At 39.4% G+C, this 16,419-nt stretch overlaps 1 protein-coding gene across 1 annotated transcript in view; it reads left to right on the forward strand.

Moving 5' to 3' along the window:
• Positions 1-16,419, forward strand: part of LOC136785251 (uncharacterized) — a gene marked incomplete at its 5' end in the record, with an annotated part of 46,948 nt that overhangs the window by 15,012 nt on the left and 15,517 nt on the right. The window contains 32 exons of the mRNA XM_066746283.1: positions 110-442; positions 644-949; positions 1,117-1,443; positions 1,507-1,818; positions 1,962-2,273; positions 2,366-3,001; positions 3,109-3,423; positions 3,535-3,852; positions 3,932-4,243; positions 4,349-4,654; positions 4,765-5,082; positions 5,923-6,246; positions 6,449-6,757; positions 6,880-7,215; positions 7,300-7,599; positions 7,680-7,985; positions 8,055-8,372; positions 8,936-9,262; positions 9,720-10,034; positions 11,190-11,519; positions 11,592-11,897; positions 11,981-12,286; positions 12,538-12,855; positions 12,932-13,255; positions 13,340-13,648; positions 13,740-14,060; positions 14,136-14,444; positions 14,517-14,822; positions 14,894-15,211; positions 15,283-15,609; positions 15,681-15,995; positions 16,084-16,413. Coding sequence (XP_066602380.1) covers positions 110-442; positions 644-949; positions 1,117-1,443; positions 1,507-1,818; positions 1,962-2,273; positions 2,366-3,001; positions 3,109-3,423; positions 3,535-3,852; positions 3,932-4,243; positions 4,349-4,654; positions 4,765-5,082; positions 5,923-6,246; positions 6,449-6,757; positions 6,880-7,215; positions 7,300-7,599; positions 7,680-7,985; positions 8,055-8,372; positions 8,936-9,262; positions 9,720-10,034; positions 11,190-11,519; positions 11,592-11,897; positions 11,981-12,286; positions 12,538-12,855; positions 12,932-13,255; positions 13,340-13,648; positions 13,740-14,060; positions 14,136-14,444; positions 14,517-14,822; positions 14,894-15,211; positions 15,283-15,609; positions 15,681-15,995; positions 16,084-16,413 — 10,449 coding nt within the window. The remainder of the gene's footprint in view (positions 1-109; positions 443-643; positions 950-1,116; positions 1,444-1,506; positions 1,819-1,961; positions 2,274-2,365; positions 3,002-3,108; positions 3,424-3,534; positions 3,853-3,931; positions 4,244-4,348; positions 4,655-4,764; positions 5,083-5,922; positions 6,247-6,448; positions 6,758-6,879; positions 7,216-7,299; positions 7,600-7,679; positions 7,986-8,054; positions 8,373-8,935; positions 9,263-9,719; positions 10,035-11,189; positions 11,520-11,591; positions 11,898-11,980; positions 12,287-12,537; positions 12,856-12,931; positions 13,256-13,339; positions 13,649-13,739; positions 14,061-14,135; positions 14,445-14,516; positions 14,823-14,893; positions 15,212-15,282; positions 15,610-15,680; positions 15,996-16,083; positions 16,414-16,419) is intronic.

A 16,419-nucleotide genomic window follows, 5' to 3' on the forward strand; every position in this document is an offset into this window, starting at 1 on the left:
AAAGTTGGGTTTACTTTTTATTGGGACTTTTCAACATTGATATACTCCAGTATCAATGGTGATGATCTTTATCTTATTCGTGGACTCTAATGGGATGATTTTTCATTAGCAACCGAAGCAACGGTGGCAAATCCTTGCTCACCGAATCCTTGCGGTCCGAATGCTCAATGCCGTGAAAGAAATGGTGCTGGTGCATGTGCTTGTCCACCCGATTTTATTGGTGATCCATACGACAGTCGCAAGGGTTGCCACAGAGAATGCGAAGCGAACGACGACTGCGCGCCGCAGTTGGCGTGTGTTGGATTCAAATGCACCGATCTTTGCCCCAACGCTTGTGGTACTTTGTCCATTTGCAACGTTCAAGCGCATGTCCCTGTTTGCGCCTGTCCACCTGGTTATTCAGGAGATCCGTATTATGCTTGCGAGATTGAGGAAGCCAAAGGTACCAAATATTCCACTTGCACTATCTTATCTTTATTATCCTCTTTATTTTCTCTCATTACAAATCACTTTTTTTCTTTATTATTACTGTGTTTATAATTTAATAATTTTCAGTAATTATAGCCAGTTGTTCCTTCCATTTTTATCACATGTTTGCTTAATTCAGTAGCTTTAATATCGTGTGTTAATTGTTTTAACATAGTGGCTCCCCCACAAGATCCGTGTTCACCAACACCATGCGGCCCCAATAGTAAGTGTCGACCCATAAATGGACAAGCAGTATGCACGTGTTTACCAGAACACGTAGGTATTCCACCGTCTTGTCGACCTGAGTGTATTGTGAATGCCGAGTGCCCTGTCCACCTTGCTTGCATTAACAAGAAGTGCGCGGATCCATGCCCAAACACCTGCGGACTGAGAGCTCAATGCGCCACTAAGAATCACAACCCAATTTGTACCTGCCCACCTGGATTCGTTGGTGACCCGTTCACACAGTGCTCACCACATGGTAAAAATTTAATACTTAACATTAATCCAGTTTATAATTTGGTAATAAGCTATAAGTAATAGTTCTGTGCGTAGTTGTTGCCGTAACCTTTGCTAGCATTAATAAACATGTCTGTGATAGTATTTTTGTAAACGGTCAATCATACGAAATGTTATATAATTTTATAGTGGAAGAAGAGCCAGTTACTGAGCGTTCACCGTCATGCAACCCTTCGCCCTGTGGACCAAATTCGTTGTGCCAAGTGATATCAGGAAGGCCAGCTTGCTCGTGTCGACCAAATTACATTGGAATTCCTCCTGAATGTCGTCCAGAATGTATTTTAAGCTCGGATTGCAAGAGTCACCAAGCATGTCTCAATCAACGGTGCCAAGATCCATGCACAGGGTCCTGTGGAGTCAATGCTCAGTGCCATGTGTTGAATCATATTCCAGTTTGTACATGTATAGAAGGCTATCATGGTGATCCTTTCACCCAATGTGTTATTATTCCACCGAGTAAGTTTACTTTATTTACCAAAAGCACTTTTTTGCATTTGTTATGAAAAATATTTATTTCAGCGACAGAAGCTCCCAAAACTGCAGGACCATGCAGTCAACCACCTTGTGGTCCAAACGCCATCTGCAGGAATGGCGAATGTGAATGTTTACCCGAGTACTTTGGCAATCCATACGAAGCTTGCAGGCCTGAATGCATCGTAAATTCTGAGTGTTCACGGGACAAAACTTGCCAAAGAAATAAATGCAAAGACCCCTGCCCTAACACGTGTGGACAAAACGCTCAATGTGACGTTGTAAATCACATTCCAGTTTGTTCGTGTCCAACTGGATACGTGGGTGATCCTTTTGTCAATTGCCGTATTCAACCTCAAGGTAAATACTAAAAAGATAGCAGATTTCTAATTATAATAATATAAACGTATTTTCTACTTCAGCTTTTTATACACGTTAAATAGAATAATAAATTTTGCTACAACTGAAATGCGAAATAATTCTACGCTTAATATTTTTAACAGTACCACACAGCAAGCAGGATCCATGCAATCCTTCTCCCTGTGGACCAAACAGTCAATGTAGAAATATTGAAGACCATGCTGTATGCTCTTGCCTGCCAGGATATCTTGGCTCGTCCCCGTCGTGCAGACCAGAATGTCTCGTTAGCTCTGAATGTCCACCGTCTCGAGCTTGTGTGAATAAAAAATGTACCGATCCTTGCCTCGCATCGTGTGGATTAAATGCTAGATGCGAAGTAATCAACCATTCACCAATTTGTAGTTGCGTTGTTGGTCAAACTGGTGATCCGTTTAGAAGCTGCTACGATATTCCAGGTAAGCAGTGGATGAAAATTACTTTTCTTATTTAGTATGCTTAGTCCCCTTAGTCAAAATTGATTCGACCAAACTTTTGTATCTTTCTATAGTTACTCCTGAAGTCAAAGAGCCAGGAGATCCTTGCTATCCTTCGCCATGCGGACCCAATGCTCAATGCCAGAACATAAACGGAAATCCTTCATGTTCGTGTTTGCCTTCTTACATTGGCACGCCCCCATCGTGCAGACCAGAATGTTTGATAAATCCGGATTGCCCAACGAACAAAGCGTGCATAAACTCCAAATGTACCGATCCTTGCCCGAATACTTGTGGAGATCACGCGGAGTGTATAGTTGTCAACCACGCAGTCACTTGCTCGTGTTTACAAGGATACAGAGGCAATCCATTTGTACAATGTGTAATCGAAGAAGTAGAAAAGATTAATCCTTGTGAACCTTCGCCATGCGGACCTAATGCAATATGCCAGCAACGAGATAACGCTGGCGCCTGTATCTGTATCGATGATTATCACGGTAACCCGTACGAAGGTTGCCAGCCAGAATGTATTCTGAGTTCGGATTGTCCGACCAACAAAGCGTGCACAAGAAACAAATGCGAGGATCCGTGTCCAGGTGTATGTGGCACTCAAGCTCAGTGCTCTGTTATCAACCACATTCCTACTTGCACTTGCTTACCAGGTTACGTCGGGGACCCATTCACTGCTTGCTCGCTGCCTTTTAAACCAGGTATGTGTAATATAAATATATCTGCTTTGTCTGAATAAAATGGTCGAGTGACAAAATAATAATTTAAACGTAAATATTATTTTACAACAGTACATTTATTATTTCAGAAATCGAACCAACAGCAATCGAACCATGTAATCCTTCCCCTTGCGGGCCTAACAGTTTGTGTCGTGCAATAAATGATCAAGCAGTGTGTACCTGTCAAGAATCATTTGTCGGTTCAGCCCCTAATTGTAGACCACAGTGTGTCGTAAACTCAGAGTGCCCTCAAAATCGTGCTTGTTATAAATACATATGCACTGATCCCTGCCCAGGCACTTGCGGAGTAGGTGCTAATTGCAGAGTGATCAACCATAATCCTTTATGCAGCTGTCCACAAGGAATGGTGGGAGACCCATTCTTGAGATGTTATCCTCAACTAGGTGTGAATTGATTTTTATTGTTATTTTTGAATCTCTGCGATAAGTTCAAATTAAGCTGCATAATTAAAACATTGTATTAGTTTTAATAACTATTTATTTCTATCGAAGCAGAGCCAGTACCAATTCCATCGCGTGATCCTTGTCAGCCAAGTCCTTGTGGCTTGTATGCGGAATGTAGGGCAGTTGGAGATCAAGCAGCTTGCTCTTGTCTTAAGGATTACGTAGGAATTCCACCAAACTGCAGACCTGAGTGTGTTGTCAACACAGACTGCCCATCTAATCAAGCTTGTATTTCGGAGAAATGTCGAAATCCGTGCATAGGGTCTTGTGGACAGAATGTCGATTGTAGAGTACAAAATCATATTCCCATTTGTTTGTGCCAGGCAGGGTTCACGGGGGATCCTTTTACCATATGCTCCCCAATTCAAGGTACATTTAACAGTATTCTTTTATTTGAATAATTGAAAAAATTTTTAACTAGATCTAATTACACATTTTAAACTTTCAGAACAACCAAAAATACCAGAAGATCCATGCAACCCTTCACCGTGTGGACCGAATGCCGAATGTAACAATGGAGCATGTAGCTGTCTACAAAACTACTTTGGTGATCCATATTCGTATTGCAGACCAGAATGCACGATGAACTCTGACTGTACTCGTGTAAAAGCTTGCATTAACCAGCATTGTGTGGATCCGTGTAAAGGCACCTGCGGATCAAATGCACGTTGTGATGTGGTCAATCATATTCCAACATGCAGCTGTCCAGTAGATACAACAGGCGATCCATTCACTTCGTGCCGACCATACATACCCAAAGGTATCTTACTTTACATAAAATTAAAAAAATAATCTCCTTTGTATCAATCTAATTGGTCAAATAATATATTTATCACTAGCTCTATAATATTATCCGAAATTTCAGATACACCGCAACAGCCTTGCACCCCGTCCCCCTGTGGATCAAATAGTATCTGCAGAGTCATCGATGATCATGCAGTTTGCTCTTGCCAATCAGGTTACATGGGAAGCCCACCCTCGTGCAGACCAGAATGTATCAGCAGTGCAGAGTGTCCATTAACGTTCGCCTGTCTAAACAACAAGTGTGAAAATCCCTGCCCTGGCACGTGTGGGCAGAACGCTTTGTGTCAAGTAGTAAATCACAATCCAATCTGTAGTTGCTCAGAAGGAAATACTGGCGATCCGTTCACTAGATGCTATCCTGCAATAGGTAACAAACAAAATATACAAGAACTGTTTAACTACTACAAAAAATAAATTTTCGTATCTCATTGATTTGACTCTAGTGATTAACCATATATTCTTTTTAACTTTTATTAGAAGAACCTAAAATACCGACCAACCCATGTTTGCCATCACCCTGTGGGCCAAATTCAGAATGCCAAGTGCGGGGAGAAAGTCCTGCTTGCTCGTGCTCGCCAAATTATATCGGAGTTCCACCCAATTGTAGGCCAGAGTGTTCAATTAATCCAGAGTGCCCGTCTAATCTCGCCTGCATTCGACAAAAGTGTCGCGATCCATGCATTGGCTTGTGCGGATTAAACGCGCAATGCTCGGTCGTGAATCACCATGCAGTTTGCTCGTGCATCTCTGGCTACACTGGAAACCCCTTCAGTAGCTGTCAGCCAGACGTCAAGAGTGAGTACCACATATTTTAAATTTGCAAATTTATCGCTGAAAGCATGCGAGCGATCGATGTAAGTGCTTATTTTATTCATTCGTTTACATCGAACGAATTCTAGAAAGGTCCTTGATAGCAGAGCCTGAGATTCAAGCTCTGCACTTATGAAAGAATATAATTTTTGCCATTTTGTAACCATTAAACCCCAAATTTTGCCATTAACCGACCCCAGTTACACGTCTGTTACATCCCTATGAAAAAAAGAATACTCGTCGATGGCACTTAAAGGAAATCACACCCCAAATTTACATTTAAACATAAGATTTGTGTCCTCAAACCCTGCAAAAAGTATAACGCCTGCGATTAACCGATTAAATGTCATGCTTTTACCCCGTTATTAAAATATTAATACCCCATATAAAGCGCACTTTAAGCATTTTTATCATGGATCTCAATAAAACACTGATCTCTGCAGAGCTTCGTCTAAACATACAAGAAATTTGATAAGTAATATTTGTTGTAATGCCTATCCCTCACGTACTACATCCAACGGAACCCACTAAGATGGATTTTTTTTATAGCGTGGATTTTATCGCACTGGTTCGTACAAAAGCTTCACAGAGAAAGTCAAATTAACCTACCAATAATGTCTCACTCTACCACTACACCCATGCCTATATTATCAACATTAAAGCTTCACTGTAACATCGAAGCAAAGCTTATCACTAGTATGACGAGAAGAATTCAAAGAATAAGAAAAAACGCACTGCTAAAATCGCCTATTATAATAGCTTCCTAAAACCAAAGGCACAAATTCATCAAATTCTTTTTAACGTTAAAAATAAATTTCTTTCCAGTCGAAAGCCCTATAGATAATAGAAGCCCATGCATACCATCGCCATGTGGCGCAAATGCGATTTGTCGCGAACAGAATGGAGTTGGATCGTGCACCTGCATACAAGATTATTTAGGAGACCCTTATCAAGGTTGTAGACCCGAGTGCACACAAAACTCAGATTGCCCTCCGACACTCTCCTGCTCCAACCTGAAATGCGTGGATGTTTGCCCAGGAACCTGTGGCTTAAATGCCCAATGCCACACTATAAAACATATACCCACCTGTACCTGTATTACTGGATTCACTGGTGACCCTTTCAGACACTGTACACCACAAATATCTCGTAAGCTTTATTGTAAATTTTGAGAAACATCAGTTTATTACTAGGATAGAAATTTTAACCTTCGTTGCATGAAATATCCATCGAGGATAGATCAGGATCCGAAGTAAAAATTTATCTATCAGTTGGTAATAAAAGCACGTAGATAGAAATTTGCACGAAACGTATGTAAGCCTTTCCTTAATCCTGTTTTAATTTTATTTAGCGGTAGAGGCAAACGATCCCTGCAATCCTTCACCCTGCGGACCCAACAGCAATTGTAGAAACATCAATGATCATGCAGTTTGTATCTGCCTCCCTAATTTTATTGGATCTCCCCGCAATTGCCGACCAGAATGCACAGTGAGCAATGAATGTCCAAAGGAATTGACTTGTATCGACCTAAAGTGTAGGTCACCATGCCCAGATCCATGTGGAATCAATACCCAATGCAAAGTGATCAATCACAGTCCGATATGTATTTGCAAACCTGGTTTTACTGGTGATCCATTCACTAGATGTTTTCCATCTCCACGTAAGAAAAGTTTTTATTACTGCATCTAGACCCATCTCATTTTCATTACTTTCTTCATTACATATATACTCATATTGCACTTTTAATTGCTCATGCCATGATAGATTCCATATTATTTTCAGCTCCGGCTCAAGATAACTCAATAATTCCAAAGGATCCCTGCATGCCATCCCCCTGTGGGATTTTTGCCGAATGCAGAAATATCAATGGCATACCATCTTGCTCTTGTTTATCGAATTACATAGGATCTCCACCAAATTGTCGCCCAGAATGCCAAATTCATTCAGATTGCCCAATGAATCTGGCTTGTTCTAATGAAAAATGTAGAGATCCCTGCTTGGGATCCTGCGCCCTTACTGCTTTATGCTCAGTTCACAATCATGTGCCAGTGTGCACCTGTCCCGAAGGATATACTGGGGATTCATTTAGCAATTGCTATCCAAATCCAACCACCGAAAGTAAGATTGTGCTCTTACTTTGTAAAATTTGTTTTTTCTTAGATTTATGATACTCCTGAAGTCCCTAATTGAACATCTTTTTAGGAGAACCAATTTTTGATGACCCATGTATATCTTGTGGTTTAAATACTCAATGCAGAAATGGAATTTGTACATGTCTGACGGATTATCAAGGAGATCCGTACATTGGTTGCAGGCCCGAATGTTTATTCAACACTGACTGTCCCCAGAATCTAGCATGTGGCAAAAGAAACAAGTGCATAGATCCTTGCCTACAAACTTGTGGCCAAAATGCAATTTGCAATGTTTTCAAGCATATACCTATGTGTAGTTGCCCAGTGGGTATGGCTGGAAATGCATTTGTTCAGTGCTCACCCGTACAAGGTACGATTGAGATCAAAGAATGAAATCAGAGTAAATAGTATTTGGTTCGAGTGATATTAAAATTTAATTTTCAACTGCAGAACCAATACAGCAAAATCTTTGTTCACCTTCACCCTGTGGACCAAATAGCATTTGTCGAGAAATAAACCAACAAGCTGTTTGCACCTGTGTACCAAATTTTATTGGTGCACCACCTACGTGCAGACCACAATGTATTTTGAGTTCTGAATGCCCAAGAAACCAAGCCTGCAGCAATCAGAATTGCCTAAATCCATGTGAAGGCAGTTGTGGTTTGCAAGCTCTCTGCCAAGTAATAAATCACAATCCTGTTTGTAGCTGCCCACCAAATTATACAGGGGATCCTTTTACTAGATGTAAAATTATCAGTAAGAAGCTTTTTATCATACACTAATCAGTGACCAAGAGTCTGTACTTATGTGAATTTTATGAAACAGTTCCATCTTCCACACCACCAAGGGATCCTTGTCCTTCTTGCCAATGTGGACCAAACTCCCAATTTCAAATGATCAACGATAAGCCATCTTGTGCATGTTTACCTGATTTCATTGGCTCTCCGCCAAATTGCAGACCTCAGTGCATAAGTAATAGCGAATGTGCCAATCATTTGGCTTGCATTAAGCGAAAATGTAAAGATCCCTGCCCTGGCTCTTGTGGAGCTAACGCAGACTGCCATGTTGTTAGCCATACTCCAATGTGTGTCTGCCTCAGTGGCTACGTTGGTGACCCCTTCACACAATGTACACTTAGACAACGTAAGAGACCCATATTTATTTAAAAGAATAGTTAAAATTGATGAAAAACTCCATATATCACAACAACTAATCGAATAAAGTTAGGAATATCTTTTAAAATAGGAGAATACTATACATTATCTCCAAAGAAAAATAGTCACAGCACTAAGTGCAATGTTATTTCTGACTACATTTTTTTTCAACGCACTCTGATCTGCAATGGAAGAAAGCTGTATCAGCAGTAAACACTTAATCCAAAAACTTATAATTTAAATTATGATCAAAATTTATTATAATGTTAATAACACTTGCCATTCATGAACAAGATAATCAAAATGCAAGTTGCATAGATATCAGCAATTTAATAAACATTGATAGTAATTTAAATTCTGATTTTTTAGAGTAAGTACTTACTACTGATACGACTTTTTCCATCGTAAACTAGTATTGTTAAAGATAAACATAATAACCTAATTTACACTAAACTTGGTTGATAGGAGTTTACAGGGATGCAACTATTTGAGTTAATGGAGCTTTATTTATTTATTTAACGAATAATATTTTTATGTCATGCCCTTTTTTAGCTGAAATCACGCCCACGCTACTGTCCCCTTGTTCTCCATCGCCCTGTGGTCCGAATGCGATTTGCAAAGAACAAAACGGAGCGGGATCATGTTCCTGTATTACAAATTTTATTGGGAACCCTTACGATGGATGCCGTCCTGAGTGCACGGTAAATACCGATTGTAAATCCAGTTTGGCATGTATTAGATCACAGTGCCAAGACCCTTGTCCCGGAAGTTGCGCTCAAAATGCTGAGTGTCAAGTTATAAATCACTTGCCCACGTGTTCGTGCTACCCTGGATTTACCGGAGACCCCTTCAATCGTTGCCAACCCAAGCCACCAAGTCGTAAGTCCCAATTAGTCATTGGCCACAAATTTTCTCGCCTTTTTAACTCCACGCCATTAAAAATAACACTCAAATGCTTCCTGACAATATATTTGTAATCATTCTAAATGCACGTAACATTCGAGCAATTGAAATTTTATTGGTAATGGCAATTAGCATAGATCAGAAATTATTTGACTTAAAAATTAATCTAATCATCAATAATAATCATAGCAGAGAGAAACAAATAATGCTCGTATAACATAATAACGTTATTTGCAAAAATTAAATAAATTATTAGAGATATTGCACACAACATTCAGTAATAATTAAACACAAGCAAATCAAAGCTTTAAAATTAATTAAGGATAACACGTATGAGTTAAAAGGGATTAATAGCTTGCGAAAAGAGGAGGAAAATAACATAGATTAAGACGGACTAAACGAACTTAACGTGACTTAAACGTGACTATTGCAGCGGTGGAAGATACAACGGATCCATGTAGACCTTCGCCCTGTGGAGCTAATAGCCAGTGTCGAGTCATTAATGGTCAAGCCGTGTGCTCGTGTCTTGTTGCATACACTGGCTCTCCGCCGAATTGCCGACCAGAGTGTGTACTGAGTTCAGAGTGTCCTACAAATAGAGCTTGTGTCGAGCAAAAATGCGTTGACCCGTGCGCCCCCGGTCCTTGCGGGTTCAATGCTGAATGTAGAATCGTTAATCATAGTCCACTTTGTGCTTGTAAACTGGACTTCACCGGAGATCCTTTTACCAGATGCTTCCCAACACCAAGTAAGACTAATAGCAATTGGAAAAATAATTATATATAAGTTAACATCTATCAAATACCAGATTGCTTGCAGAAATCTGTTATTTTACAAAATAATAGTAAATTATCGTTTTTGCAAGTCAATTGGTTTAATTAATATATAGTATGTTCAAAAGTCATGTGCATTTCTAAAATGTTGTATTTTACAGAAAATCTTTAAGGTGCGAGTACGCGGCGTGTTAAACACACGCGAGGCGTATGAAGCGGACGCGCAGCGTATGGATATGGAACTGTGGAGTGCACGCGCCACGTCCATTCCAAGCGCATTACCATTATCACATCCCCTTCAAATACCATGCTAAAAGTCTCCCGCCATGAAAAAATGTACTCACCGCGCGTGAATTGACGTATCATGTACCCTCACCTTCAGATGGCTATACTAATTTTACCTTAAGAGATGTATCGAAGGACATTTGGAGGTCACCTTAGATTTATTAAATTAAAAGCCCTATTTTTTACTGAATGTTTTTGTAACTGAGCTGAAGAGCTTTCTAAAACCCTACACTGATTTTCAACTTTATCCAAGTGTTTACAAGATATGCCGATTTGAAAGTGTAAACGAGTAATTATGCTAAACTTAGTGGTCGCAGCAAGTACTTCAGACATCCATAGTTCAAAAGTTAAAAGTTAAAAAATTCGCTAGGAAAGGTCAAATTTCTTAGTTAGAGGGTACGAACTTGAAAAAAGTTCAGTTTTGAAAAATGTAATCAGTAGTGTTACAATGATTGAAGTCATTGTTACGACCATTACTTTTAGTATAGTCGCTCGTTTATACTTTCAAGTTGAGATGTGTCATAAATGATTGAATGAAATTAAAAATCAGTATATGTTTTTGGGAAGCTCTTGAGCCAAGCTACAAGAATATACAATAAGAAGTTGAGGTATTTCATTTGAAAAATTCAAGGCTACATTCATATATGTATCCTTCAACCAGCCTCTCAAGGTCAAACTAGTGTAGCCGTTTAGTAGATTTTTAAAGTCCTTCAAAGATTATTTTCTAAAATGTGTCGTTTTAGAAATACGCATTACTGTTTGAGCACACTATATGCATAACTAATATATATCATCACTTAATCATATTTTTGGTAGAAAACATAGAAAGTACAATTTATTTTCAGAGCCCATACCCACGCCAGTTCCAGTGCAAAATCCTTGTGTTCCGTCCCCTTGTGGACAATACGCTGAGTGTCGTGACATTGGAGGCGTTCCATCATGTTCCTGTTCTCCTAATTATTTTGGTAGCCCACCAAACTGTAGACCACAATGCATCATAAATTCTGATTGTCCCAGTAACAGAGCTTGTATACGAGAAAGATGCAGTGACCCTTGCCTAGGCTCCTGTGGATTCGGTGCAAGTTGTAGTGTAATCAATCACACTCCTACTTGCTTATGTCCTGCTGGTTTCACAGGAGACCCATTTACCAACTGCCATCTCTTACCTGTTAAACGTAAGGGCTAACTTTGAATCTACAATTTTTTTATCATTATTTATTAATAATTTCCTACCAACAACATTACAGCTGTGGAAAGTGATCCATTAGATCCTTGCAATCCATCACCTTGTGGACCCAATGCACAATGCAATAATGGCATATGCACATGCTTGCCTGAATATAAAGGAGACCCATATTCAGTGTGCAAGCCGGAATGTTTGTTGAATAATGATTGTCCATTCAATAGAGCTTGTATTCGTAACAAATGTACAGATCCTTGTGGAGGAGTTTGCGGACAAAATGCGATTTGTGATGTGTTTAATCACATTCCTATGTGCAGCTGTCCAGCTGGAATGTCTGGCAATGCATTTGTCAGTTGTTCCATCGTAAGAGGTGTGATAAGTTTTTTAATGAGCTTAGATAAAGAGTTAATTTTCTTTCAAAGTTAATGTTAATTAAATAAAATTTATTTGCAGACCCTGTAGCTCAAAACCCTTGTAACCCTTCACCTTGTGGACCAAATAGTCGATGTCGCGTAGTTAATGGCAATGCTGTATGCTCTTGTATACAAGGGTATCTAGGAGCTCCTCCCACTTGCACACCAGAGTGTTCAATAAGCTCAGATTGTTTGCGTAACCTAGCTTGCAGTAACCAAAAGTGTATCGATCCTTGTATTGGTACTTGTGGATTAAGAACTCAGTGTCAAGTTATCAATCATAATCCAATTTGTACTTGCTTGCCCAGTTTTTCAGGAGACCCTTTTGTGAGATGTGACCCAATAAGTAAGAGTTATTATCTATAAGGTTGCGTCTATACTTGCAACTGAACAGCGAACCGAACGTCGTCGCGAACCTCACCTATGTACATGTTGCTGTTTCACTGTGATACAAGTCTCATCGAAACAATTGCATATGGGTGTAGTTCGCGATGACGTTCGATTTACTGTTCGGTTGCAACTGTAGACACATCCTAACAATATGCTATTAATTTATAGCAAATTTTCATTTTTTGTTTCTTATCAAAATTTTAATAGTTGAAGTACCAGAGGTACCAGCAAATCCATGTCAACCGTCACCATGTGGTTCGAACTCTCAATGCCAAATTATAAACAATTCTCCCTCTTGCTCTTGTTTACCAGAATATCAAGGATCTCCGCCAAATTGTAGACCACAGTGCGTTACGAATAGTCAATGTTCTAGTCATTTAGCTTGCGTTAATAAAAAATGCAAGGATCCTTGTGCAGGATCTTGTGCAGTGAATTCTGAGTGTCGAGTTGTTAGCCATACCCCAATGTGTATTTGTTCCGTTGGATATACTGGTGATCCATTTACACAGTGTGTTCTCAAACAACGTAAGATAATTTTTTTGTTTATTTTCGGTATATATTTTTTCATTATCAGCTTATTTGATATTGTCAAATTTCTTAGCAACTGTCAATGACAACACATCACCCTGCAGTCCATCACCATGTGGTCCCAATGCTATTTGCAAAGAGCAAAATAATGCAGGTTCCTGTACTTGCTTACCAGATTATATTGGAAATCCATACGAGGGATGCAGACCAGAATGCATTGTGAATTCTGATTGTCAATCAAATCTAGCCTGTATACGATCCAAATGCCAAGACCCTTGCCCTGGTACTTGTGGCCAAAATACAGAATGTCAAGTTATCAATCACTTGCCTACGTGCAGTTGTATAAATGGCTATACTGGAGACCCTTTCAAATTTTGTAACATAGTTCAAATGATTGGTAATTATTTATTTTTGATACGTTCAAACGGTAGTGTTCTAAATTGATTTGAATTTCTTCATTATTTTATATTCTTTAATGTAGAAGAAGAACCAAGGGATCCATGTAGACCATCTCCTTGTGGACCAAATAGTTTATGTAGAGTTAATAATAATCAAGCAGTTTGTTCGTGTTTACCCGAATATACTGGAAGTCCACCCGGGTGCAGGCCAGAATGTGTTATCAGTTCGGAATGCCCATCCAACAAAGCTTGCGTTAACAATAAGTGCATAAACCCGTGCCCGAAACCATGCGGACAAAATACTAATTGTCTCGTGATAAGCCATAGTCCAATCTGCAGTTGCAGAAATGATTTTACTGGAGATCCTTTCACTAGGTGTTTCGCTGTGCCAAGTAAGAAATATTTTTGGCTCGTACTACTTATTTAATGCTGTATATTTGGATTGAAATATAGCTTTTCTATATAATTATGACTATTTTACAGAACCAACACCACCATTAGCAGAAATATCTAACCCATGTGTCCCTTCAACTTGCGGAGCATTTGCAGAATGCCGAGATATAGGAGGATCACCGTCTTGTTCTTGTTTATCAAATTATATAGGCAGTCCTCCAAATTGCAGACCACAGTGCCTTATTAATTCCGACTGTCCCAGTAACCAAGCTTGTATGAACGAACGTTGTCGAGATCCTTGTCCTGGTTCGTGTGGTTTATTTGCAATTTGCAATGTTATTAATCATGTTCCAACATGCATTTGTCAGGCCGATTATAGCGGTGACCCATTCACAGCATGCTCGCCTAAACGTAAGCTATTCAAATTCTTTTAATAGTGAAAGGGAAAAAGAAATTAGTCTCAACTTTATCAATATTTATTTTTAGCTATTGAAGAACCTGTGGTAGACGTTTGTTCCCCATCTCCTTGTGGAGCAAACGCACAATGTAATCAGGGAATTTGTACTTGCCTACCAGAGTACAAAGGAGATCCTTATTCTGGTTGTAGACCCGAATGCGTGCTGAACCAAGATTGTCCCCAAAATCTAGCATGTGGCAAAAGAAACAAGTGCATAGATCCTTGCCTACAAACCTGTGGGCAAAATGCAATTTGCAATGTTTTCAATCATATACCTATGTGTAGTTGCCCAGTGGGTATGGCTGGAAATGCTTTTCTTGTTTGTACACCTATTAGAGGTATATTTCGATTCATTATTATAATTCAGAATAATTTAACAATTGTTTCTGATACCTATAAATTAATGTCAGATCCTGTTTCTACTGATCCATGCAATGTAAGCCCTTGTGGACCAAATAGTCAGTGTAGAACTATTAATGGACAAGCAGTTTGTAGCTGTGTTCCCAATTTTATCGGAGCTCCACCTACGTGCAGACCACAATGCATTTTGAGTTCTGATTGCACACGAAATATGGCTTGTAATAATGAGAAATGCATAAATCCTTGTCTGGGCACCTGCGGAATTAGAGCAATTTGTCAAGTTATAAATCATAATCCTATATGTAGCTGTCAACCAGGATTCAGTGGCGATCCTTTCGTGCGATGCGAACCAATTTGTAAGATTGATATATTCATAATTTTTGTTATTTTGTATCCTTACTTATATATTATTGATTTCTTTTAAAAGTGGTAACTCCAACTGTATCTATTAATCCTTGTCGACCCTCGCCTTGCGGACCAAATTCGCTTTGCCAAGTTGTCAATGATTCTCCAAGTTGTTCGTGCAATCCTGAATTTATTGGCTCTCCACCAAACTGTAGACCCCAATGTATTACCAATAATGAGTGTTTAACTCAGCAAGCTTGCATAAACAAAAATTGCAGAGACCCATGTCCAGGGTCGTGTGGTACAAATGCACAATGTAGAGTCGTTAATCATACACCAATGTGTTTCTGTGATGTTGGATTCACTGGAGATCCATTCACACAATGTGTCATTAGACCATGTAAGTCTTCATTATAACTCAAATTTATTAAGTGCAGATTCAAAAATATAAAATGTTTTTTTTTGTTGTAGTACTCGAAGAGACAGTAACCATAAATCCTTGTCTCCCATCTCCATGTGGTCCAAATGCAGTATGCACTGAAAGAAACAATGCAGGTTCTTGTTCTTGTTTGACCGGCTTCATTGGGAATCCTTATGAAGGATGTAGGCCTGAATGCGTTCTCAGTTCTGACTGTATAGCTAGTAAGGCCTGTGTAAAATCCAATTGCGTTGACCCTTGTCCTGGAACCTGTGGTGTAAATGCAGAATGCAATGTTGTAAACCATTTAGCAATATGCTCATGTTATCCCTCTTACACAGGTGACCCATATAAATACTGCTCTGTCCAACAGGCAACTGGTAATTTCCTTTTCTACTTTATTTTTATAATCATACATATTGCAGTTTTATTTGTGTTTCTCTCTTTTTAGTTTCTGAAATTGATCAAACCGATTTATGTGCGAATGGCCGATGTGGTCCAAACAGTCAATGTAGAATTATAAATAATGTGGCAGTTTGCTCTTGCTTGCCTAATTATGTTGGAGCTCCACCTTCCTGCAGGCCTGAATGTACGTCCAGCTCAGAATGTTCTTCAGTTAAAGCTTGTATACAAAAAAAATGCAGTAATCCGTGCCCAATGCCTTGTGGACGGAATTCAAACTGTCGTGTTATAAACCATTCTGCCCTATGTAGTTGTTCTCAAGGATTTACCGGTGATCCATTTACAATTTGCTATCCCATTCCTTGTAAGTACTAAAGCACAGTTTGTTCTTTGCAAACTTGTAATTCTTTTAAAATTTTTATTTTAAATAAGCGATTCTCCAATACTTTTAGTAAGTCCACCTGCGCAAAACGATGTAATTCAACAGGATCCTTGTATTCCATCTCCTTGTGGACTATATTCGCAATGTAGAAACGTTAATGGCATTCCGTCCTGTTCGTGCAAAGACACTTATATCGGTAGCCCGCCAAACTGCAAACCAGAGTGCACGATTAACTCAGATTGCCAACAAAATTTAGCCTGCTTCAGACAGCAATGTAAGGACCCCTGTCCTGGGTCTTGTGGCATACTTGCCGATTGCTCAGTCAACAATCATGTGCCGGTTTGCATTTGTCCTCCTGGATATACTGGGGATCCGTTCAATAATTGCTACTTATCACCACGTAAAC

Source organism: Prorops nasuta, unplaced genomic scaffold (assembly GCF_024137725.1).
Source record: "Prorops nasuta isolate Cenicafe-Biocafe unplaced genomic scaffold, Cenicafe_Pnas_1.2 PNAS00212, whole genome shotgun sequence".
NCBI lineage: Eukaryota > Metazoa > Arthropoda > Insecta > Hymenoptera > Bethylidae > Prorops > Prorops nasuta.